This window comes from Myotis daubentonii, chromosome 1, assembly GCF_963259705.1.
Source record: "Myotis daubentonii chromosome 1, mMyoDau2.1, whole genome shotgun sequence".
In the NCBI taxonomy this organism is placed as follows: Eukaryota; Metazoa; Chordata; class Mammalia; order Chiroptera; family Vespertilionidae; genus Myotis; species Myotis daubentonii.
In genome coordinates, this window is record NC_081840.1 from 137,480,933 (window position 1) to 137,505,040 (window position 24,108).

Sequence of the window (24,108 nt, forward strand, 5' to 3'; positions counted from 1 at the left end):
CCCTCCCCCCAATTCAGAGGCCATGGGCAGTCACAATCTGAATGGGCTCTAACTACACCAGGCTATTCCCGCTTGCACAGGCTACCCCCACCCACACAGGCTACCCCCACCCACACAGGCTACCCCCACCAACACAGGCTATCCCCACCCACACAGGCTACCCTCACCCACACAGGCTACCCCCACCCACACAGGCTACCCCCACCCACACAGGCTACCCCCACCAACACAGGCTATCCCCACCCACACAGGCTACCCCCACCCACACAGGCTACCCCAACCCACACAGGCTACCCCACCCACACAGGCTACCCTCACCCACACAGGCAACCCCACCCACACAGGCTACCCTCACCCACACAGGCTACCCCCACCCACACAGGCTACCCCCACCCACACAGGCTACCCCCACCCACACAGGCTATCCCCACCAACACAGGCTATCCCCACCCACACAGGCTACCCCCACCCACACAGGCTACCCCCACCCACACAGGCTACCCCAACCCACACAGGCTACCCCACCCACACAGGCTACCCTCACCCACACAGGCAACCCCACCCACACAGGCTACCCTCACCCACACAGGCTACCCCCACCCACACAGGCTACCCCCACCCACACAGGCTATCCCCACCAACACAGGCTATCCCCACCCACACAGGCTACCCCCACCCACACAGGCTACCCCCACCCACACAGGCTACCCTAACCCACACAGGCTATCCCCACCAATACAGGCTACCCCCACCCACACAGGCTACCCTCACCCACACAGGCTACCCCCACCCACACAGGCTACCCCCACCCACACTGGCTACCCCCACCCACACAGGCTACCCCCACCCACACAGGCTACCCTCACCCACACAGGCTACCCCCACCCACACAGGCTATCCCTACCCACACAGGCTACCCCCACCCACACAGGCTACCCTCACCAACACAGGCTACCCCCACCCACACAGGCTACCCTCACCCACACAGGCTACCCCCACCCACACAGGCTACCCCCACCCACACAGGCTACCCTCACCCACACAGGCTACCCCCACCCACACAGGCTACCCTCACCCACACAGGCTACCCTCATCCACACAGGCTACCCCCACCCACACAGGCTATCCCAACCAACCCAGGCTACCCTCACCCACACAGGCTACCCCCACCAACACAGGCTACCCTCACCAACACAGGCTATCCCTGCCAACAAAGAGCATGGGAACCAGAGGGTGGAGATATCAGCAGAAGACAGCAGGTACTTTCTTTTGTTTGTCACCTAAAAGAGGGAGTTGCTGAACCAGCACACTTTTTTTCAAACCATATCACATACGAAATAAACTTGTTTATATCTGATTTTGATAATGTACCATATATATTTTTGCCTTGGTTGTAGATTTAGATAGATGGTTTAAAAAGCTCCTAAAAACCCAACAATGTTGACATGTAGACAATGGGACTGTCCACTATATTGATTTTCCTTACCTCAACATCCTTTTTCAGTTTCTCCAGGAACACCTTTTTGTTGTCGTCATCAATATAAATCTTTTGGCCCTCATTAATGAAATCATTATCCTTTAAAGTTGGCAGTTCTTTGGCCTAAAACAAATGAACAAAAGAATGAGAAAGAAGCCTGAGTGAAATCTATTCTAGAGAACACCTACACCTTCTAATCCTGGAGGTTAAGTTTCTGCCCCTGAAAATAGAGTGTGCCCTGTTACTGCAGGGGTCTTACCCAAGGCACAAATGTGAGGTGGCTTGTGTACCGCAAGGGGGCACTAGTGAGCTATGGCTGCTGGAAGCATTCCCAGTAGGAATGGAGGGTGAGATATACACCATATTATAAAGCTTTTGTAACAGATCTCACGGTTTTCTTAGGAATGAACCTGACTGCTTTCTTAGATTCACTTTCTTACAGGAAGTCTTCTAAGTATAGAATTTGTATTCTTGGAATTGTCAGGAACCCTCAATTTTCTTACTGGTACAACCCAACTGTACATCCCCCACACTTTCTGGGTAGCCTTTGCTGGGGTCAGGTTACAAATAACATGTTACCTTGTCTCAGAAAAACACCATCCATAATCGTATCTAATTTTTGAGTTGGGGAAAATATGCCGCCAGAGATTAGCCATCTGCCTTCCCAAGCCTGCCTACTCCCATGTAGAAGGAAATTCTGTTTTCATTTTTACAATGTCAAAGGAAAATGGATTATTTTAGCATAAAACATTCAGATATGAAGTTCTACTCTTTACAAATAAACAAGAGGGTGGTGAGCTGGCAACTAAACTGGACTTAGGTTATACAACACAAAATAATGGCGGCTATCAAAACATGGGTCACAAGCAGGAAGAAAATGCTAGCTTGTGCTACAGGATACCACAGGCACATAAATTTAAAACAGTGTGGATAATTCTATTTAACTTTGTGCAACCTGCACTTTGTGAGAGTTTAAGACCATTCAAAACTCCCCCCACTCCTTTTTAGCTAACCTAGCTTACTTCCAGTTGAAATGAATCCAACATAATATATTCTTTAATATACTAATGAATGCCTGAATGGTTCTCTTTTCCATAAGTGTGAACTATATGAAAAAAAAAATCCAAGAAAAGAACATATTCTCCTTTCTGGCCCCCATCCCTTCACCCCCCTCATTCAGAACAATAAAAGAAAACTCACTGGGCATTACTACCATCTTTCAAACGCCTGCTCTGCTCACGTCCCCCCTATTTTATAAGGTATACACGCGTGTGTAAACTACTCACATCTATGTGTACACACGCATATATGCACATATAGTGTGTAAATCCAAATTGGTAGTTTTGCTAACGTTGAGAAAATTTGAATAGTTTTGCGAGTTTGAATTTGCTATAGCTACTGCCAAAATAATTACTCTTACAAAACAGGTATAGCAAAGCTCAGAAATCCAAAGATCCAATTCAATAAGCAGTTACTGAATGACTGTCACGTATAAGAATGCAAAGATGAGCAGGTGAACATTTCTAGTCTAAAGGCACGAAAGCAAGTGGGCTGAAGACCGGGCAGCATAAGTACATAAAATGTACAGGGAAATGGGGAGAGTGGGGCGGAGACTTGCAAATACTTTTATGGTGAGACATAGAGTCTCAAGGAAATGAAAACAGCACCATTCTCCACAAAAACACGAGAGGGGCTGAATCCCCTAAATTCGTCATTAATAATTAAGAAATAAAGTAATAAATGTAAGAGAAAACCCTAAACTCAAAGAGAGCACATTCATGTTAAATGTTTGATGCCATCACGTTGGATCCTTCGTTCTTCTTCCATTAGAACTATAAACATAATGAAGTTACACCACGAAGAAAAATGCAGGATCCGAAGTTTAACAAGCTCATTCAGGGGGCAGTGAGGCCTGCCACAAATACAAAACTGGAAGGGCCTTAGGAAAAGGGGTTGAAGACAGAGTGATGCACAAAAACGGAGATGGAGAACAATTGTGATTCTCCAAGTAGACAATCTGGGCATTACTATGTTTTGGGGTGTGTACGTGGGGGGGGGTTTAAACATCAGATACCTGCCTTAACTCCACAACTCATTTTATATGTGTAACAAAGAAGGGGAGAGGGCCTTTGTTGTATGAGAGAGAAACCGAAGGCAGTGCATGGCACCTCGGTAGGTGCTGCAATAGCAGGCGCATTCATGCAGGTAACGCATCCCAGCTTCACCCCAGCAGCGTGGCCTCCTGTGACCGGCAAGGCCAAACTCTGGATGCCCAGGAGCATCCTGCTAAGTGAACTTGTGGCACTACAGACATACTTCATTGGATCAAGTTTAAAAAGGGCAACCAGACTGATGGAAGGACGTAAGGGCTGATATGATTGAAAGGCTCAAGAGGCAACGGTAGGTCCTCAGCAGGGCAGCTGCGAGAGGAATCCAACACTGGCCTAAAAACACGTAGCCCATGTGTCTGTGGGATGGCAGAGCACTTAGCAGCACCAGGGATTTGGAGGCCTAAATCCTGAGGTTCCAATCCTGGTTCCACCCCTTACTTGCCAGGAACCAGGGCTGGGTTTCTGGATCTTCTTTAGACAGTTGCCCTATATGCAGAACGGGGACAGCAGCAGCAGCAACCTTAGGCCTGTGCTAATGAGCACCTAACATACATCAGTTTACTTAAGGTGCTTCATCTCATTTACTCTCTGCAACCACCTTAACTATCATTCTGAAGCTCATTGTACAAGACGTGGAAGCTGAGCTTAGATAGATGACGCAACTTAACAAGGTCCCACAGCCCAGAAGGTGAGCCTGGTCAGCCAGGTATGCTGAGATGGGAACCCAGGCTGTCTGACGCTCAGTCACTGGGCTAAAGCGGAGTTGTTCTGAAAACTCAACCAAAACCTGAGTGACAAATGTAAATAGTGAGTGGCACTTATTATCTCCATCAGCGTCATCACCATCTCTATAAGCATTCAATAAATCGTATGGACTTAAAACTGGTACTGCCCTGGCCAATGTGACTCAGGTGGTTGGAGCGCTGTCCTGCACACTCTTCCCGGTCAGGGCACACACCCCGGCTTCAGGTTCAATCTCCAGTTAGGGCAGGTGTGGGAGGCAACTGATCGATGTTTCTCTCTGACATTGATGTTTCTCTCTCCCTCTTCACCATCCTCTCTCTAAAATCAATAAAAAACCCCAAAACAAAACAAAAACAAAACTGGCATTAAAGATTGATAGTGCATACATTTTCTTTTAAAAAGAACTTTAAATCGGCCATTCTTTTCTACTAAGAACTAGATGACACAGATAAAAGAAAACCTGACTGCTTACCTTTTCAAACATTCCAAGCTCTCTCTGATAGTGAGCAACATTTATATTAAAAACTCTAAACACACACCATTTACAAAAAGAGATGATAATTATTATGCTGTGAATTAACAGACTTAAATCTTCGGTGTCACACTGCCCACAAAGGTGGCAGAGGCGATGCCTGCAAAGCAGCCCAGAAGCCACTGTGGGCAGCCCTGGCGTCTGCCCTTTGCTTTGCAGCACCGGATTATTTGCACTTAGGAGTGTTTTGAAAGCCTCAAAGTCACTGGGTCTGGTTATTTAATGGGCGTCTTTCATACTCTTTCTAGTTCAAAGCAGCGCCAGCCGGAAGGTGGAAGAAAGCACTGGAGCTAAAGACATCAGGTCAGAAACACTTAACTGTGGTCTCCCCAAGGCTGGCGTCCAGCCAGCAGTCAGCAACCTTCCTAAAGTGATAGCAGGTTAAGTCTTTATTTACTAGTGTTCACTCTGAGTTCTTCTGCCAGTTCCACGTAGACTGGGAGCCTCCGAGTGTGAGGGGGACTTGCGGAGTACCGCGCACGGCACAGGCCAAGGAGGACGAGGCGTGGCCGGACCTGCTGTGCCACCTCGGCAGCCCTGGGCTGCAGCTACGCCTGGGGCCCCGGGAGCTGCTCCCAGGCCTGGCTGGCAGAATGAGGCTGTGGAGTTCAGCACAGCCCAAGGTTCACCAGGCAAAGTGACTCTCCCTTTTGCATGAGGTCATTCTACTGGGGTCGGGTGGGCCTCAAATGGCATCCATCTCTATCAATGTGACGTGGAAATGCACAAACACAGCTACAAGCATAAGCAGAGAGACACCGTTCCTCCTGCCACTTAGCTATCCTGCTCCCACTGTTTGGGTAACGTTAGCAGATGAATATCCCTCACACTTTCCTGCTGGGTGATGCCAGACCACGGTCCAGGTTTCTACTTAGGACATGGACTGAAGCCTGAGGTTATGAGCACAGACTAGATCAGCCACCTGGGTTATATCTCAGCTCCTCCAGTTATTAGCTGTGTGAGTTTGAACAACTTACTTAACCTCTCAGGTGCCTCATCTTTAATTAGGGATTAGCAATCAGCACTGCTGTGAGGATTACACAAGTTCACATATGTAAAAAGCTTAGGGCAGCGCCTGCCACATGGGGGGTTATTCTTGCTATTTGCAGGTCATGCTCCCAAGTGCGGCTTGCAGTATCTAGAGTTAAGATCATCAGTGCTAAATCCAGAGCAAGATTGAAAAACAAAAACAAAAACATGTTGGCCTATGGAACTAGTGATATACTGAACCAGCTGCTTAATGTGCCCAAACCTCAGTTTCCTTATCTCTATAATGGGAAGTTAATAATACCTACCTAATAGGGCTAGTGTGTGAACTAAAAGAAACAAAACATACAGTCCTTGGCAATAAGAACTTGCTCTATATTAGCTCGTGTCTTAGTTACACATAAGCCATAACCAATATAGTTACAATAGTGTGTTTCTTACTATTGAAGAATAGACTTATCCTTTTTTATCCTTCCTGCTTTTTTAAAGAAATAAGCTCTTTAAACTTGGGATACCAGTAACCTAGACCATATTTACCATTTCCTTTGTTTTCAGGTTTTATTGTTAGTCACAAACATCTCACATGAACTTTCTACATATTGTCTTTACATTTTGAAGATACTTTCTTTCCTTGCTGCACACAAACCTGCTACACACAGTGCAAGATTGTTATTTCATTTCCCTGCATCAGACATGGGAACAGAGAGGTACATTAGGTGCGTTAAAGGCAACACTGGCCAGAGGCTCTGATCCCCTGCCGCGCTGCTCCGTCCTTGCTCTCTGAACCTCACTGTGAACTGTCCTGGCCAGAGAAACCTCTGTGACCCACTGCAAAAGTCTCCAAATCAGAAAACCTCACTGAAAACGCCCTCATTAGAAGTCTAAAGAGAGTAAAATGTTGCTATATAATAATAAAAAGTGGGTAAATTAACTTCTTAGAGTAATAAAACATCTAAATTTCTATTTAATAATATGGAATAAAATTTAGTACTTTTAAATATATGGCCAAAGACAGAAATTTGCTGACTTTTGTCTTACCTTAATTTTCCATGGGTTAGTTTTCCTCAGTGAGTACATCATAAGCGTGGGTAATTTAGTGAATGCTATTTTGCTGACCTAAAGCAAACATTCACTAACTGAAATCTTGTAGCCAGAAAACATTAACCAAAGTACTATAGTGTAATAAACTCACTGGGAACATAACTTGCTAGGAGGGGTAAAAAGAAAACTGTTTCAATATAACATGTTTCTCCCTTTCTGTAACTACATTATTGGGTGAAAGGTTTTTGGTTTCTTTGAAAACACAGTATTATTGGCTGTTCCTCAGCAAGTCTATATTCTTCAATAGAAGGAAGCACATTATGTAACAATATTGGTCATGGTCAAAATGACTTATATGTCACTAAGACATGAATGAACACTGATGACAACAGAGTCAAGATTTACACAACTGCATCGGAGCTTGAAGATACCCAACGTCTGAAGATAATATCTTAAATGTATAAATGCTTCCGCATATAAATACTTATTCCCCGTGCTCAATAAAAGATCTAAATGATCTTAAAGGACAGATTCGGACAGGATTTAAGATAAAACAGAAATATGCAGAACTAACAGCTACAAAGTGTAGAGCTCTAATTTTTAGAAATAAACATGTGCTTCTGTGGCCAGCTCAGCAGACAAAGACCCAGGAGTGAAGGCGGAGAGCAGCTGCGGATTCCAGGAGGCCACGGAGGCACGGAGCTCCACTCTTCCCAAAAGAAAGGTGGAGAGGAGATAAGAACAAGGCACTGGAACCTCCCTTCTAATATAAAAATATTTAGCACTTTCAACAACCACTTTAAATTCCAAATCACTGAAAATTTTGCAGATTCTCTGAAAACAAACCACACATACACACACAAAATAAATGCTTATCAAAAGATTTACATTTTCTATTTGTTTCAAATGGAAATTAATCTGTTTTTTTAATTATTTCATTAGGTCCTGTGTGTTGATGTCTGAATGCTGTCATATTCACAAAGTTTAGTAATATTGGATATTTTAAAAGTTAGTAAAGCCAGAAATTATAAAGAAATTTTATTTTACCGAGATGTTAAAATCTAATTAACTTTTAGATGACTCAAACATTTTTTTTAAAAAAATCACAGATATTTGAAACCTGTATTCACATTCAAAAACTTTTAACTTTAAATACACAGAATTCAAACTAAAATGAGACTGAATTTTTATCATCATTCTACAATTACATTAAATTATACAAAAAATATTGCATTTTAAATGGCCATTAACAATAGGGGGGAAAAAAACATGTATTTGAAGTTCACAGAGCCAAAATCTAGAGCCTACAGAACCAAGTTTTTTTTTAGCGTGGATGGAAACCTTAGCAGGAAGATAAACTGTACTCCTGTCACACTTGAGTGTTTAACACAAACAGGATTTTGGTACCAGAAGGTTTCAATGCAAAGGATAATACACAGCATAGTACCCTGTGATTAAAGGACTTGTATTTCAGAAAGAAACGAATTTTTGTTCGATGTGCTCATTTGGCAACCCATTTAAAAGAAGTCTAATTGTAAGCCTTGATGTCAAAGATTGCTGCCTGGTGTCCCTTTGATGGGTCGTGTTGTGACACTTGGAACTGAATACACAACATAAAAAATATGTACTAATTACTGTCTCATGTTAGGAACTGATTTACTTGTTGCTACAAGCTTACCTAAATGAAAATAAACTTGCAAAAAAGACTAAATCCCTTTTCACCACGCTTGCCAAAAAAACTTCATAAAAGTCTGTGGGGCTGAAAATACACTCCGGAAATATTCCCGTAGGGGAGAGAATTCTAGGTAATCCTGACACTGGAGCAGGGATAACGATGATTTGATTGAATATACGTGGTACCAATTCTGGGGTAATAAGAGATGTTAGAGATTTATAATAAAATCAGTTCTGCTTCTCAAAAATATCCAAGCCACAAATTTGATACATGAAAAGGCAAATTTGTGAAACATGGGTAAAAATACATACAGAAATAGTAGGGGTAAAAGGCGTTTTCTCACAAAGACACATATAACAACCTCCCTTAACAATGACAGCAGAATGGTCCATACAAGTTCATGGCTTGGGAAATGATCCAACAGTTCAATGATAACTTATAATTTCCACAAGGAGAATGTGTACATTTGTGACTAGCACCTGAATATGAGTTCTTATTTTGAATGTGTTTGTTTCTATGTAAATATAGAAAGAGAACATACCTCAACATACTTGTGAAAATACCTCAACATGACTTGTGAAACAGTGCTACATTTAAGAAGCACAAAACTGGGCGAGCCCTATCCTAATTTTGCAATTTGGAACTGTTAAGGCAGGCAGAACACAGCTGCTGGTTATTTATTGCCCCTAAAATTTTCAAACTAACATTAAAAAAGTGATAATTGATTCCTCTTCTAATATTGTTATACTTTTCAGAACATAAAGGCTCTTTAAGTGGCCATGTCAAAGGTGGCAGTTTGGTTTTCCTCCACAGGCTGTGTTAAAACAGTTAAGCTGCATACAAAATTCACAAAACAGACTGTTACAATCTGATCGGAAGATTCTGTTGCATGGACATCAATAGCGATAATCTAAAAAATCTCAGAATCTGAAAACTTAAGTTTGCTAAGTCCTATAGTTTCATCTGCAGCAGCGTGGCTTAAATTCAGGCAACGCACTAAATTTTGGAAGTCTTCTCTCTACTCCAAGTCTTTCTGGAACTACCGGGATAAGAGTTGTCAGCTTAAAAAAAAACAAAAAAAACCCTCACATCTAACAGCACTGCTCCATGTGTGCTTGGGATCTCTAAGTTGAGTTCATTCAAGTGAAAAAATTAATCTAAGGCAATTGAGATTTTATACAGACTGGCTTGAGGGGTTTATCGCTGTCATCAGGACGATGCTCACCAGTCGTGTGCATGTGATCGTTCTTTTTCACACACGCTCTTTCCAGTTGGGAGAAATTCCAAATGCATTGAGTTTTAAAAACTCCCAGAATAACCCCTATGGTTTACATCATAGGGCTCAGAAGGCTTGCTCAGACATCTGCTGACACAGTATGATGGTTCAGAACATTTTTTCCATTAATAACAGCAATCGCCTTGGCCTATACCTAAAACAGACAGGGTTTTGGTAGCTGCCGACTCCAGGACTTCTCCAAGTCCAGGCTGCAGCTGAAGTGCACCTCGGGAGGAGGGGATGGTTTCATTTGAAACCAGAGAGCCTTATAAACACGAAAGTATGAGGACCAGTGATACGATCAAATTCTTTTTAATTTTACAAGTGAGGCCAAAGTCAAATGATTTATCCCCAAACCCCAAACTTCCATTAATGGCAGCGCAGGGCTGGGGACTCAGTGTCCCTAACACTATGTTTGGGGTCTTTCTCCCAAAGCCCCTTTTCATAAAGCATCTCGGGGCCACAGGGCAGATGGTACCAGCGCTGCCTTTAACGTGAGGCCTGAGGAACAGGGCCTGCTTCTGCTCTGAGGGGCGCTTTCCCCTGCACTGTGGGTGTTGGGGAGGTGTTCCTCACAGTGCCTGGCAAGCGGAAGCGATTCACTTCTACTTTGGAAGAAAAGAAATTTTACAGAAGGCTAAAGCATCCACTGGGTCAGGCCTAGAAACCCTGGCAATCCCCCTGTAAACGACATCCGCAAACAGGGGGAGAGGAAGCTCTTTTAACTGACGGCCGAAGAAACACTCCCAGAGGGACAGGCGGCTGCTTTTGTGCCCCAGGCCTGTTGTTAGGTTACTTTTAACTGCAGCCTAAAGAGCCAGATAGAGGTAGTAATTAATTATAATGTGTTACAATTTAAAAATCACAAAAGAAATGCTGAGAACTGCTTTAGGAAAGCATTTTTCGATGTAAGGGTATTAACAATTAATTCTCCTGAACCTTCAGTCAGTAGTAGGTAAAATGTCAGCGAGGGTGACAGTCACTTAATTGCCAGTGCAATTCACAATGCCTAAGAATCGACAAGGCGGCTTGTTGTAGCCCATTATCAAAGTGTCAACAATGATTATTGCCAATATAGTTATACAAATGCCAATTGCAGGGCAGCTGTTTTCTTTCAAATGGGTTCCAGGGAGAAGGTTATATGTTAAAAGGGATCTTCTTCTTGGGACCCTCTGACTCCACTACACAGCCTTGCCTTTACCTAATAAAATCAGACATGAGTTTTGAGAAGAACTGTGCAGAACGATGATCAAAATGCATATTTGTGTAAATCCCCAGGACTCGCGTTCTCGAGAACGTGGGCTTTTTAAAGAGTCAGGTCAAATCCCTCAGAAATCAAGTGAGTCCAGTTATGTTTTCTTTTACTTCCCTGGATTCCCTGCTGAGTAGCTTGCGTGCTGGCAGCATGCGAAGGCTGTCATTTGGTAAAAAGCAGTTCGCTCAGCTATAATCACTAATTTGATGTCACACTGGAATTGCAGCGCAGCTGTGAAAAGATCGACCACCAGGGAGATTCGCATTTCTCTGTCTCATTTAGAGGAGGCTAAACTGCTGGAGCCATGAATGGAAGATGCCCTTCCATTAGAAAGGAAAGAATTAAAGAATAAAACAAGTCATAGCAGCTGTCAGAATTTGAAAACGGTTTAAAAAAAAAAAAAAAAGAAAAGCACCGTTCTCTCTATCTCTCTCTCTCTTTTTTTTTTAATTCAAGACATCTGTACTTGCATGTTCTGATACTTGTTGCCATGAAAGTGATCCCATTTTTTGTTGGAATATAACTTCTTTATTTCCTTCAGTTTCACCTTCATTATTATGCTAATGCAAATCACACTAATTACATGTCAAGCTGAAATCGAAGGGAAGGGGCTTGTCTGCATTATATCACTAAATATTTGAAATGACAGTTTTAAAACTTGTCACCAAGTTAAAAGTATGGGGAATTAAAGCAGTTACAATGAGTCAAATGAAGAAAAACAAAGAGCCAGATTATGAGTTAAGCGGTGCTGACGGAGATTCTCTATAAAAACTGTTCTCTACACCAGGAAAATCATTTTGTAGAGAACGTGGTTACACAGTGAGAGCAATGGAAATAATATTCGTACAAATCATTTGGTTTCATGTAGAAAACAAATATTTTTAGTCATCTTCCAAATATTTCTAACTAAGGTAACAGTGATGACATTTATAGTTTTATTTGTGAAGACAAAAAATAGCATGCTTTCTGGACAAGTGAAAAATATTAACTGATCATGGAGAGAAAACCTGATCATTGGTGCAAAAAAGAAGTGCAGAAATTTTGGGGGGACTTAAAAACCCAATGGGCTTTAAAAAAAGGAGAGAGAACTCCCAGACATTTAGAGTAGCACATGTAGCAGTTAGAAAGGTGCGCTCTGGGCTGGAACCCCGGCTCTGTCACATCGTAACTGTGGGACCTTGGACAAGTCACTCAACCAGATAAATAACTTCATTTATGCAAAGGAAGTAATAATAGCACCCACCTCACAAGGTGGTTGTAAGGATCACATAACCAAATTCACGTAAAAATTAAAAGTGTTTGGCACTTGGAATGCACTTAACCGATGTCAGTTATTATTACTTACCTTTATACTTTCCAATATATTAAGATTAACATTTAAAAAAATAAGCCCAAGATTAAGATAAAATTTCTCCTCTGCCACCAATTGTGTGAAACAGCATGGGAGCTCAATTTTCCCTCTCCAATCTGTCCCAGGTTGGGGTGGGGGGAGACTGGACTCTGATCTCTCAAGGCCCCTCCTGTCTCTGCCTTTCCAAACCCACCTCCAAAGAGATGTTTTGTTTATTTATTTTTTTAAAAAAATATATATTTTATTGATTTTTTACAGAGAGGAAGGGAGAGAGAGAGTTAGAAACATCAATGAGAGAGAAACATCGATCAGCTGCCTCCTGCACATCTCCTACTGGGGATGTGCCCGCAACCCAGGTACATGCCCTTGACTGGAATTGAACCTGGGACCTCTCAGTCCACAGGCCAATGCTCTATCCACTGAGCCAAACCGGTTTCGGCCAAAGAGATGTTTTGAGGAATAATTGGCACATATTACCAAGAGGATAAAAGCACCCTACGTAATTCTCAGAAAAGGGTTTCTCTTAAAGAAGTCATATATCCTCAAGTTTTTTCACAGAAACCTATGCCAACCTCACTAAACATTTTTGGTGAGGCGGGCAGCGTAACTGTGGTGAACGCCATGGGTTTCTGGAAAGTATGGGGTCCCACAGGCTGGGCCACAGTATTTGGGCATGGAGAGAAAGACAGGTAAATGAAAGTTCTGCTCCTGACGAAATATTACAGCTATGAGGACATCAAATACTGTGGCTTTCAATCACGCAGGTCCTTGCTTTATAACTTAGGCTTCAGCAACAGCCATTCCATGAGCTGTAACTGTCTTTCTCAGCATTGGTTATTGTCAAAGCAGACCAAGTCCTTGGTGATGCGTCTGCAAGACATCCATATGATGCAAACAGAGGAGAAAGGCTGCCAGCAGCAGTCTCAAGGGACTTGGGAACGAAGTGAAAACAGCAACCAACAAGGAATGCTGGATGCCATCACATCCACAGTTCTTACTCAGGGGCTGGCTTCGTGCTATGATGCTGGAAAGTCTGGGTGGCTCTTTACATAGTCCAGCTATTTGCTCCTAGGAGAAGACCCCAATCATATGAAACCCCTGAGTTTCTCATGGACTAAAACTTGAATACCTACTTGAGTTCTTTGACACCTGGAAGAAATGTTTAGTCATAGCAACATGGAAGTTGACAGTCCACTGTTTCTGCTTCTTTGGCCAAAGCCGGTGCCTTCAGAGTGACTTACTTGGAGGTTGGAAGTGTAAAAATATATTCATTCGTGTACAATAAACATACAAGTGGTCAAAGAAGGACCTACCATTTCATTTTTCTCTTCTCTCTTCTTAACCCACTGCTATCTGGCTTCTGCTACACCCACCCATTGTCACTGACAAGGAAGGTTGCCAGTGAGTTCCCTGTTGACAAGTCCAATGGATAATAAATTACTCAGTCCTCATCCTACCTAACCTTAAAGAAGCATCCAATACTAGGAAAGTTCTCTCCCTCTGGTTTCTGGGACAATATTAGAGTGCAAATTTCATGAGAGTGGGGGCGTTTTTCACTGAGGCACTTCTCATAATGCTTGGCAAAATGCCTGCTCATTACAGAAGCTTAATAAATACTTGGAAAATGATCCAGTCTTTCCTGGGTCATCTCTTATGTCTTCGGCTGATCTTTTGCAAGTCTCCTTTCCTTGACTAGTATCCATCAGCCATAAATGATGATGTCCCTCCGAGCTGGCTCCAGACATGCTTCTCCTTCCGCTCCTTACACTCATCCTGAGTGGCCTCATCGACTTCCCTGTCTTTGCTGATCATCCCTCCCATGAGGTTTCCCAAGCCATTTCTTCCAGTCAAAACTCTCTGCAGCCTCCTCTGCCTATTGGGCACCTCTGATCTGATGCCACATGACCTCTCAAACTACTCCTTCCACTCTGCTCCCTCTCCGACAGTGAATGCAACACCAAACTATCCAATCCAGACACTTGGGAGTCACCCTCAATCCCGCACTCCCTCCACACACGCTCCCTGGAACCATTCGCCTCCCACATTCAATCTCTGGGTTCTGTGGGTTCTTTTCCTAAATCACTATGAAATCTGTCATATTCCAGTGTCCTAGCCCAGGTCATCATCTCATCTGGGTTATTTCAACAGCCTCTCCACTGGTCCAGCTTCCTGGCTCCATCTCACCCTCCAGCTAAAGCACCAAGCACACCCCCTCTATGCTCATGCACATGCTACTCTGATGGCCTTTCCCCTGGCTAATTCCTACTTATCCTTCAAGTTTCCACACGCCGCCTCCTCCAGAAAGCCTCCAAGCTGGAGTCAGGCGCTCTTGCTGCGTGATTCCTTCCTATGGAAATACTTATCACATGACACTGTTACTTCCTATTAATGTCTTTATCTTCTGCTAGATGTATCTGCATGGTTCATTATTTTAGCCCCTGAAGCTAGGATAGTAACCATAGAGACATTCACAAACCCTTCTAAATGAACTAGATTTCCAGATCCATAAAACTCAAACCAGAACTGAATTATATCATCCTGAAAGAATTTAATTTCAAAAACAAAAACAAAAACCTGAGCCCCAGCTTTCAGATGGTTTATTAAAAAAAAGGACACTTCTCAAGGTGAGGAATAATGACTGAGAGTATAGAGATGCCTATCATACAAGCAATGCCAATTTCAGTCAAAGCACCTTCCAAATTTTTAATCAAATTGACTGATGCTGAGTCTGTCTATAATCTTGCATAATAAACTAAACGAGGTTTAAATTTCCTACTGTCCAGTGACTCAGGACAACATAAAAAGACAAAGTCTCCTGCCTAATTCTTTAAGTAAAAAATACTCGAATCAAATCTTAACATTTAATAGTTGGAAAAGAGTGTAAAGCTCATGCAAGTCAACATTTTACAGGTGAGAAACTGGGGCACACAGAGGCAGAGAAACTCGCTAGGTCACACCTGGCTAGTTAGTGGTCAAGTGTAGGGTTAGGGCCCTGCTGCTGCGCTGTACCTGCCAGTGTTGGTCATAAGTGACTGCGCAGGCGCCTGTGTTTTCAAGACCACATTGCAGTGAACTGTTTCTTCCAACTGCATTTAAACTAATAACCACCTCATTATTCAGCCAGGAGGTATGGACAGCTGCTCTGAGGAAGAGAGGTACAGTGAAACATTCCAGTTAAAAAATGTGCTTCTCTGGTGCACACAGGAGAAATTGCAGCGGCGGGAGTCAGAAGGAAGGATGAAATAAGGATGGGGATGCTGCTCGAGCATGCCCATAGGATCATGGTGAGGGGCATGTCAGGCACTTACCTTTTCTTTGTCACTAGCTTCTCTGGCCACTGTAGAGCCCTGAAACACAAAGAAATAATAAAAGCTTGCCTGTGAGAGGGCCTGCATTTCATGCTTAAAATGTGCAAACGTCCCAGTGCAGACCACGACTATAAATGGGCACCAGCTCTGCTTTGGCGCTCGTCCTGCGTGAGCTCTGTCCCCTCCTGGTCACTACTCTGCCTGGTCTGCAGGCGTTCCTGTCCACGCCCTCCGAGCCTTTCCCTGTCACGTCACCTGTGCTGCCTTCTCTCTGGTCCTTGTCTCCCTGCTGGACATCAGGCGATCACTGGGACGGTCACTTACTACACCCTGGGTCAGAACCACACTCTCCTTTTTGCATCCATGGCCAGAAATGGTTGTGTTGTGATATTCAAAGGTGAAGCGGGCCACCTGCTGGCCGCAGTGACCACGGGGGCATCACATGCCTCTTATCCCACATCATGTCTTCCAGACGCGGCCGCCCTCGCCCTCTGACTGCCTCGCTCCCGTTTTAGTTACTGATGATCATGTTCTCCTCAGTTGCTGTGAGTGGGGCCCCCGTGGTGCTTTCTGTCCCCCTTCGCCTTGGAGATCCCATCACAACACATTTACAGGCACCCCTTCTGGGCCAGGGGCCAGGGGTGAGCACAGAGCCATAAAGAGGGAGAAAAACACAGTGCTTGATCTCAGCGATTTCCCCTGGACTGCACTGCTTTCCAAAATGATGCCTCAGGGCTCGGGGCGGTCCCCGACGATGGAGTCCATCTCAGATGCTCTCAGGGGGCATTGGGGTGGAGGTCCAGCAGAGAAATTTTCCTTTGTTTGTGGAAGATTTTAAAGTGAGAGAAAAGCTGGGAAACAAATGGCCAGTGAATTCCTAACTATGTCAGTACAAGAACTGCGTATGCTTTGTGCTTCTGTGACCACTGCGGTGCCTCACACAGTAGTGCTCGGCGTTCACCAGATAAATGGCTGGAGAAGGATCACAGACCAATTCCCTCTCTCTCTCCCCTCAGCACAGGACACCCGAACTACACGAGGTCAGGGAGCAATGCGTTGACCTGACTACCTCCTTCCTACACAGCCACGCATTGCCCTGGAATACTGGCATTAGCCAATTATTAACAGAACTTACATGTGACTGGGGGGATATTAAAGTAGCTTCTAGATGGGCTATTCTTTAAAAAAATCAAAATTTTTACTCTATGCCAGCTCCCATTTAAGCAGCTTAGTCACTGATGAGGATGTGTGTAATGCACAGATGGGGAGATGCAGACGGAGGAGACGCCCCTAATGGGGAAGGGAGCTGAGACCAGGCCGGAGTCTCCCCCCGTCCACTCTCCATCCCCCTGGTGCTCAGCACTCCCGGGCCTGGTAGGTCTGAGAGACCCTGCTGCCAGCCCAGCGAAAGTGCTCGCAGTTTCTTGGGGGTATGTCAGGGGGCACTGACCCACCAAATGAAGATGGACAGTGTGACTCGTTCATGAAGGAAAGCCCGTGGCCTGTTCCACACCGCAGCACATGCTCTCCGCACGGCCGAGTCCAGCAGCCATCACTTAACAATGGTCTGTATTCGTTCCTTAGGGATCCTTGAACATGGGCCACAAATATCTTCCTTTGTTCACTGACTTCTAACAAAGAATGTCCCCAAATGAAAAAAAAAGAGGGGGGGAAGCACTGCTTATGCTACTGGGTAGAGGAAAAACGATTTATTCCTTTTTGTATCTTTAACCAAGTTTTTGGTCATTGTTTTTTCTTTTCCTTCCTACAGCATATCCCTGTCTAGGATTCTCCGTAAGGTTTCATCTCTGTGTAAATGCAGATCATTAGCCTGTAAAAAACTCATCCAAGTTTAAATTAACTCAGAATAAAAAAAAACTAAAACAAAAAATAGAAAAGTAAGGTCAGTAAGTTAAGGTCAAGAGTTAGAGCCATGAAATGGTGCCAGATGTCCAGGTTCCATCACAACTGAAACTACTGGCAAAACAACCATTTATTCTATAAGCTAAAAAGGGAGATGAAACTATAAAGCCCAAAGCAAGCTAAAACTACAATATCCAGTTTACAAGTATAATTTACATCAAGATATATTTCCTAGATACACTATCTTGACGTAAAGGGGGATAAAAAAGTAAATAGGACAAAAAAATTAATTTAAGGCACTTATTGACTAGCAGAATGGATAACCAAAATTCATTGACCAATTCTATATGCTATACATTATGCTGCACTTGACATGTACATATTTCATTTAATCCTCACAACAATCCATCAAAGGTAGGTAAAATTATCCCCATTTTTACAGATGAAGAAACTGAGGCTTACAAAGGTTCAACAACTTACACACAGCTGACAAGTGATAAAACCAGGACATGTGGCTTTAGAGGTCCCTCTGGCGTCTCACATGGGAGAGTCAGACCAGTGAACAGAGCTTTGTGACAGAGCTGGTGTCCAAGAGCCCTGTGTGGCGGCTGGAATTTCCACCAGGGGCAATTGCAGTGAACAAAGTGGCTTTGACTTGAAGACAGGACAGACCAAGGTTGTATTTGGAAAGCCTGGACAGTTCATTTGAACTCCAGAAGGTAGGAGATAAACCTAGACAATGTTCCCTTCCTTAGACCAACATTTCTCAAAGTGTGTGGTTCAGCACCCTGGGGTCCCAAGACCCTCTCGGGGGTCTGTAAAGTCAAAACTACCTTTATAATAATAATGAGATGTTATTTGCCTTGTTCACTGTCTTGATATTTGTGTGAATATTGCAAAACCAATGGTGGGTGAAACGGCTGGCAGCTTAGGACAAATCCAGCAGTGGTACCAAATGGTACTAGTAGAGTTTGTCATAATATATCCGTATCTGTATCTGTGTCTGTATCTAAATACACAAATGTCCTGAGAAAGCAAGGAAATTCATTTTTATTAAATCTTGACCCTGGGGTATACACCTTTTCAATATTCTGTGTGGGAAGTATGCATAAAACACTTCTGCTTAAAAAAAAGAAATGGTTTAAGAACAGTCATTTTTGTGATGGTTTGAGTTATGAGCTGAACTAGCTAGTTTTTCATGAAACAACATTTTTACTTGAAAGAACAGCTGACAATCTATATTTATTTATATTTGGGCTTTTGTCAGATATCTGTTCAAAGATAATGGAAGCTTCTGGGCTATAGGCTATGTGCAGGGGGACTGTGCTGCCACTTCATGGAAAAAAACTAATAGGACTTTGTAGCCAGTGGTAAAATCTCAGCTTTTACGTAAAAATTAGAAATTTTAAAATACCAATAATGGGAAGAGCATGTAACTCGGTGACCCCGTCCATTCCAAATGACCAAAGCATGATGCATTCAGACCAATGCATGTGAACAGACCAATGGCTTCAAATGAAGAGAGTACAAAAGTTCACTGATGTGATTGCAGATTCCACATTCCACATAAGCTTTGGCAAATTACCATTTGTCAGGTGTTTGAATATCAAAAAACAATATCCACAAATTTCTGAAAAAGTAATTAAAACACACGTTTTTCCTTTTCCTATTACATCTTTGTGTAAGGCCTGACTTTCTTCATACACTTCAATAACAACAGACTGACAACAGAACCAGATAAGACATTAAACTGTCTCATGTTTGATAAAAGTCAGACATTAAAGAGATTTGCAAAAATGTAAAACAATGCCACCTGTCTCAATAATTTTTTATTTGAAAGATATAGTATTTTTCATAAAAATATGCTAACATGCAACTGTTTTATTATTTTAAATAGAGTATTTAAAATTTTCTCATATTAATTTCTAACACTGCAACTATCAAAAGACATAACCTACATAAGCACATTTTTTTGGGGGGGGGGTCCTCTTTTAAGAGTGTGAAGGAGTCTATGATAAAAATTGTGAGATCCACTGATGAAGGCCAACGTTTGGCAAACTTTTTCTGAAAAGGGTAAGAGGTAAATGTTTCAGGTTTTGTGGTCCCAAACACTCTCTGAGATAACTACTCAGTTCTGCCATTACAGCACTCAGGCAACCACACACAGCACAGAAACAATGGCGATATTCCAATAAAACTTTGTTTACAAAAATGGCCAAGTTGGATATGCCATGCAGGCAGGTCACAGTGGCCAAATCCTAACTTGGACATTCTGCCTCTAAGTCAGGATCTGAGAAGTCAGATCATCTTACTCCCCTCAAAATTTCCAGTGGTCGCCACTCACTCAATGTCTTTGAAGTAGCTTGTGTCAGGGTTGTTTCCTATGCCAGGAATGTTCTCCCTCCGCTCATTCCCTCGCCTCCTTCAGGTCTGCTCCACGGCAGCTTCTCAGTGAAACCTTACCTGACACCCTATTTAGAACTGCCTCCCTTCCCCCTTTCCCTGTCTTTACTTCTATCCATAGCTCTTACTACTTCCTAATATACTATGTGATTTATTCACTACTTTCACTTTTTGTCTGTCTTTACCCACCAGAAAGTCAGCTCCTTGAATGAAGGTTTTCATCACACTATTCCTAGCATCTAAAAACAGTGCGTGGGCCCTGACCGGTTTAGCTCAGTGGATAGAGCGTCGGCCTGCGGACTGAAGGGTCCCAGGTTCGATTCCGGTCAAGGGCATGTACCTTGGTTGCGGGCACGTTCCCAGTGGGAAGTGTGCAGGAGGCAGCTGATCGATGTTTCTCTCTCATCGATGTTTCTAACTCTCTATCCCTCTCCCTTCCTCTCTGTAAAAAATCAATAAAATATATTAAAAACAGTGCCTGGTATGTGGCTGGTATTCAGTAAATATTTGTTGAATAAATGGTATCTCTAATATGTACACTGTCTTAAACCCAGATAGTGATCCTTGGTTAACATGAAGGAGTACACTGCTAGTTGCCTGGTGGCTTTGAGCTCTGAGTTCCTACACGGGTGGGGAACGTCCAGCTCAAGGGCCATAAAAGACCTGAGAAATCATCTGGTCTTGGCCCTGCCAAGGCATTAGGGGTGAGTTAATTAAGTGTTTGACCAACTATAGCAGGCTAATTTTTAAGTTGATAATTTTGTATGGCCCAAGAATGATGTTATAGATATACAAATGGCCCTGGGCAGAAAAAAGGTTCCCCACCCCCGTGTTTAGCATGATCATTTACAACATTTACAATGTGGATGAGTAAGCTTAATTACTTAAGAAGAATTAATAAAATGAGTCTCACCTTTAAGTCGTATTTCCTATATACAGATAAACGGTGGCTGAACACATTTCTTGTAACAATCACATATATTTCAACTCCATCAACATTAAGCCGGTACATGCCCAAGAATTGGGGAAGAAGGGTTATCCCATGACATTCCACTATATACTGCATAGGAGAGAAAGAAAAAGGAAAAAAAAAATTATCCAATCAAAAGGTGGTCTTTCAGATGTAAAATGTAACTCTTCTGCCTCTGGTGTTTATACAAAGTGACCCTCCAGCCATGAAGGTCCTATTTTATAGAAAATAACCATGTTTATACTGCTTAATACAGGATCTGTGTTATCTATATATATAAAAGCCTAAGTGACCAGACGACTGGCCAGTAGCTATGACAACCACTGACCACCAGGGGGAAGATGCTCAACGCAGGAGCTGCCCCCTGGTGGTCAGTGGGCTCCCACAGCGGGAGCACCGCTCAGCTGATAGGCGCCAGATGCCAGGCTCACGGCTGGCGCCTGATGAGTGCAGCTGCACCAGCCTCTCCCACAGACACTCCCCCTGCATGCCCAAGCTGTGGCAGCAGCAGGCGCAGTGGGGCTGGGATGAAGAGTGCAGCGCGATGCCCAGCCAGGGCTCAGGCTTCTCCCTGGCCTCCAGCTGCTTTGTGCACTAGTTCATGCTGTGCGGGATCAGTGTGGACAGTGGGCTGGAGCCCGGTGAGCTGTAGGGTAAGGCTGGGCTGTGGCGGCGCAGAGGTCCACTGATCCCAACAGGCCAGGCTGAGGGACCCCACCAGTGCACGAATCCATGCACTGGGCCTCTAGTATGTTATATATATAACCAGTGAATTTTTGGTTTAAACTTTAAAATAAGAACATTGAAAAGTTCAAAATTCAATCCCGTCAATTAATTTGGACCAGACTGTTTCAATTCCAAAAATAAAATTGAACCGCAAAGGGTTAAAGATGCTCCTGCCCCCCCCCCCTTTTATTAAATCTTACTAACCATAATTGAGCTACATTTAAATGTTTTTTCCTTTTTATTAAATTTATTGCGGTGATACTGCTTAACAAAATTATGCAGGTTTCAGGTTCACAATTCCACAACACATCATCTGTATAGTGTATAGTGTGTTCACCACCCCAAGTCAAGTCTCCTTCCATCACCATTTATACCCCCACTAGAGGCCCAGTGCACAAAATTCATGCAGGGGGTGGGGGGATGTCCCTCAGCCCAACCTGCACCCTCTCCAATCTGGGAGCCCTCGGGGGATGTCCTACTGATGGCTTAGGCCCACTCCCCGTGGTTCTCTGCTCTCTGCATACCTGCCTGCTCAACGCCACCGCAGGCCCTGCTATCTGCTCGCCGCATGGGACTGGGGCACTGCTTGCCCCTTGCCCCCGTGGCAAGGGCTTAAAGAATGGAGGACTCCAGTATGTATTTGTTTATACTAGTAAAGTGAGGCAATCTTTTGTAAATATAATAAAAATATTGAAAAATTACATTTCTCACTCTTGTTGCTTTTAGGATCAAAACTCTGAGCACTTTCCCATCAATAACTTAAACATTATTAACAAATTAATTAACTTGTAAATAAATGCTTCAAAAATAATAAGAAAAGGTGGAATTGGGGGCACTACAATATCGTGCCTTCTTAAAATAATAATTTGGCACAAGCATCTTCTTTTTTGGAGAGTTACAAAACATCCTCAGCATCTATTGATTTCTTTGTAACATTTTTAATTTGATCACAAGACAATCTAAGGACTCTCTGCTTCCTCCCTTCTGCATGCCTCATTTCCAGACTGCAAGAATGGAGAACTAACCACTTAATCCCGAAGGTCACTCTTTAAGAAAGGTAAACGTATTTCTTTCACTTTCAACCACTGCCTGATGTGGCCACAAGGCAGTGCTTCCCCACTGGCAAGGGACACGATGAACACGAGTGTGAGCGGTGCCCGCCATCTGCTATATTAATGTCTGTTCACAGACTCAACAGGTGCAGCGCTCCAGTGTGTCCTGCCAGACTGCTTTCTAGAAGTCAGATGAGTCTGAGGTCCCAGTGGAGATATGGCCACAAGTGGACCAAACTCGACTCTGGTCATCTATGTGTGGCTCAGAAACCGAGCCCACATCAGACAAGAAAGATGGTTCATTTGGGAGAGCACAGGCTGAGTATATACAATTCTAAAAAGTGTTCCTCTCAGTGACCCCCTCAAAAGGTGGCATTTTCCCCACGGCGTTCCTATCTGTGGCACAGCGAGGCTGCTATGTCCACCCCTCTGGGCTCTCTAGATGACCTGCAGCCACATTCTTCTCTCACCTCAACGGAGCAGCTCTGTCTGGTACCTGGGCTTCCAGAAGCTTGCAATTCAGAGATGTCACTGAGCTTTCATCTGAATAGGCACTGACTATTTACTCCCAAATTTTTAAAAAGTGAACTTGATAATCATCAATTCTTATGCTTACTATATGGGGTTAAATCAGTCACAATTATTCTTGAGGTCAATGTCCATATTCTCAGTGTTAAGCTCATGAATCACCTACGTTTGCATTTTAAAATATTGTTTTCATTACTTTTAGCTTTGGCATTCTTTGTAGCTGGAAACCTCACACCACCTCACTCTGTTATTTATCATGTAACTAGAGGCCCAGTGCATGGATTCGTGCACCGGTGGGGTCCCTTGGCCTGCCCTGCGCACTCTTGCAATCCTGGACTCCTCAGGGGATGTCAGACCTCTAGTATGTATATAAGATCTTTGGTTAATCTCTTCCTGCCCTCTCACTCCCCCCTTCCCTCTGAGATTCATCAGTTTGTTCCATGCCTGTGCGTTGAGCATCTGCTCCCTGGTGGTCAGTGCACATCACAGCTACTGGTCGAACGGTTGGACGGTCAGTTAGGCTTTTATATATATAGACGGCTTCTGTTTTGTTCAAAGTGCTCTCAATGTTGGCAATGTTTTGTCTGTAACCTGTGTTCCAACACTAACAATTTTTACTTCTGTCTTTTCAAAACTCTATGTATAAATGATTCCATGGTGTCATCAATAAATGCAAATTCAATCTCTTCATGAATCTTCCTGAGTACTTTTTCCTGTATAACCATGGCTTGTCAGAGAACTGTAATGCAATGATAAATGGATGTGGTGAAATCAGAATTAAAAAAACATAAAATACAACAGCCACAAAT

General features: G+C 43.4%; 1 protein-coding gene across 2 annotated transcripts in view; it reads right to left on the bottom strand.

The window, feature by feature from the left end:
- Positions 1–24,108, bottom strand: part of PIP4K2A (phosphatidylinositol-5-phosphate 4-kinase type 2 alpha) — a 181,149-nt gene that overhangs the window by 32,176 nt on the left and 124,865 nt on the right. For both annotated transcript variants that reach the window (XM_059660823.1, XM_059660824.1), the window contains exons 5-7: positions 20,937–21,083; positions 15,758–15,796; positions 1,487–1,600 (exon numbers count right to left, since the gene is read on the bottom strand). In XM_059660823.1, the coding sequence (XP_059516806.1) occupies positions 1,487–1,600; positions 15,758–15,796; positions 20,937–21,083 (300 nt within the window). The remainder of the gene's footprint in view (positions 1–1,486; positions 1,601–15,757; positions 15,797–20,936; positions 21,084–24,108) is intronic.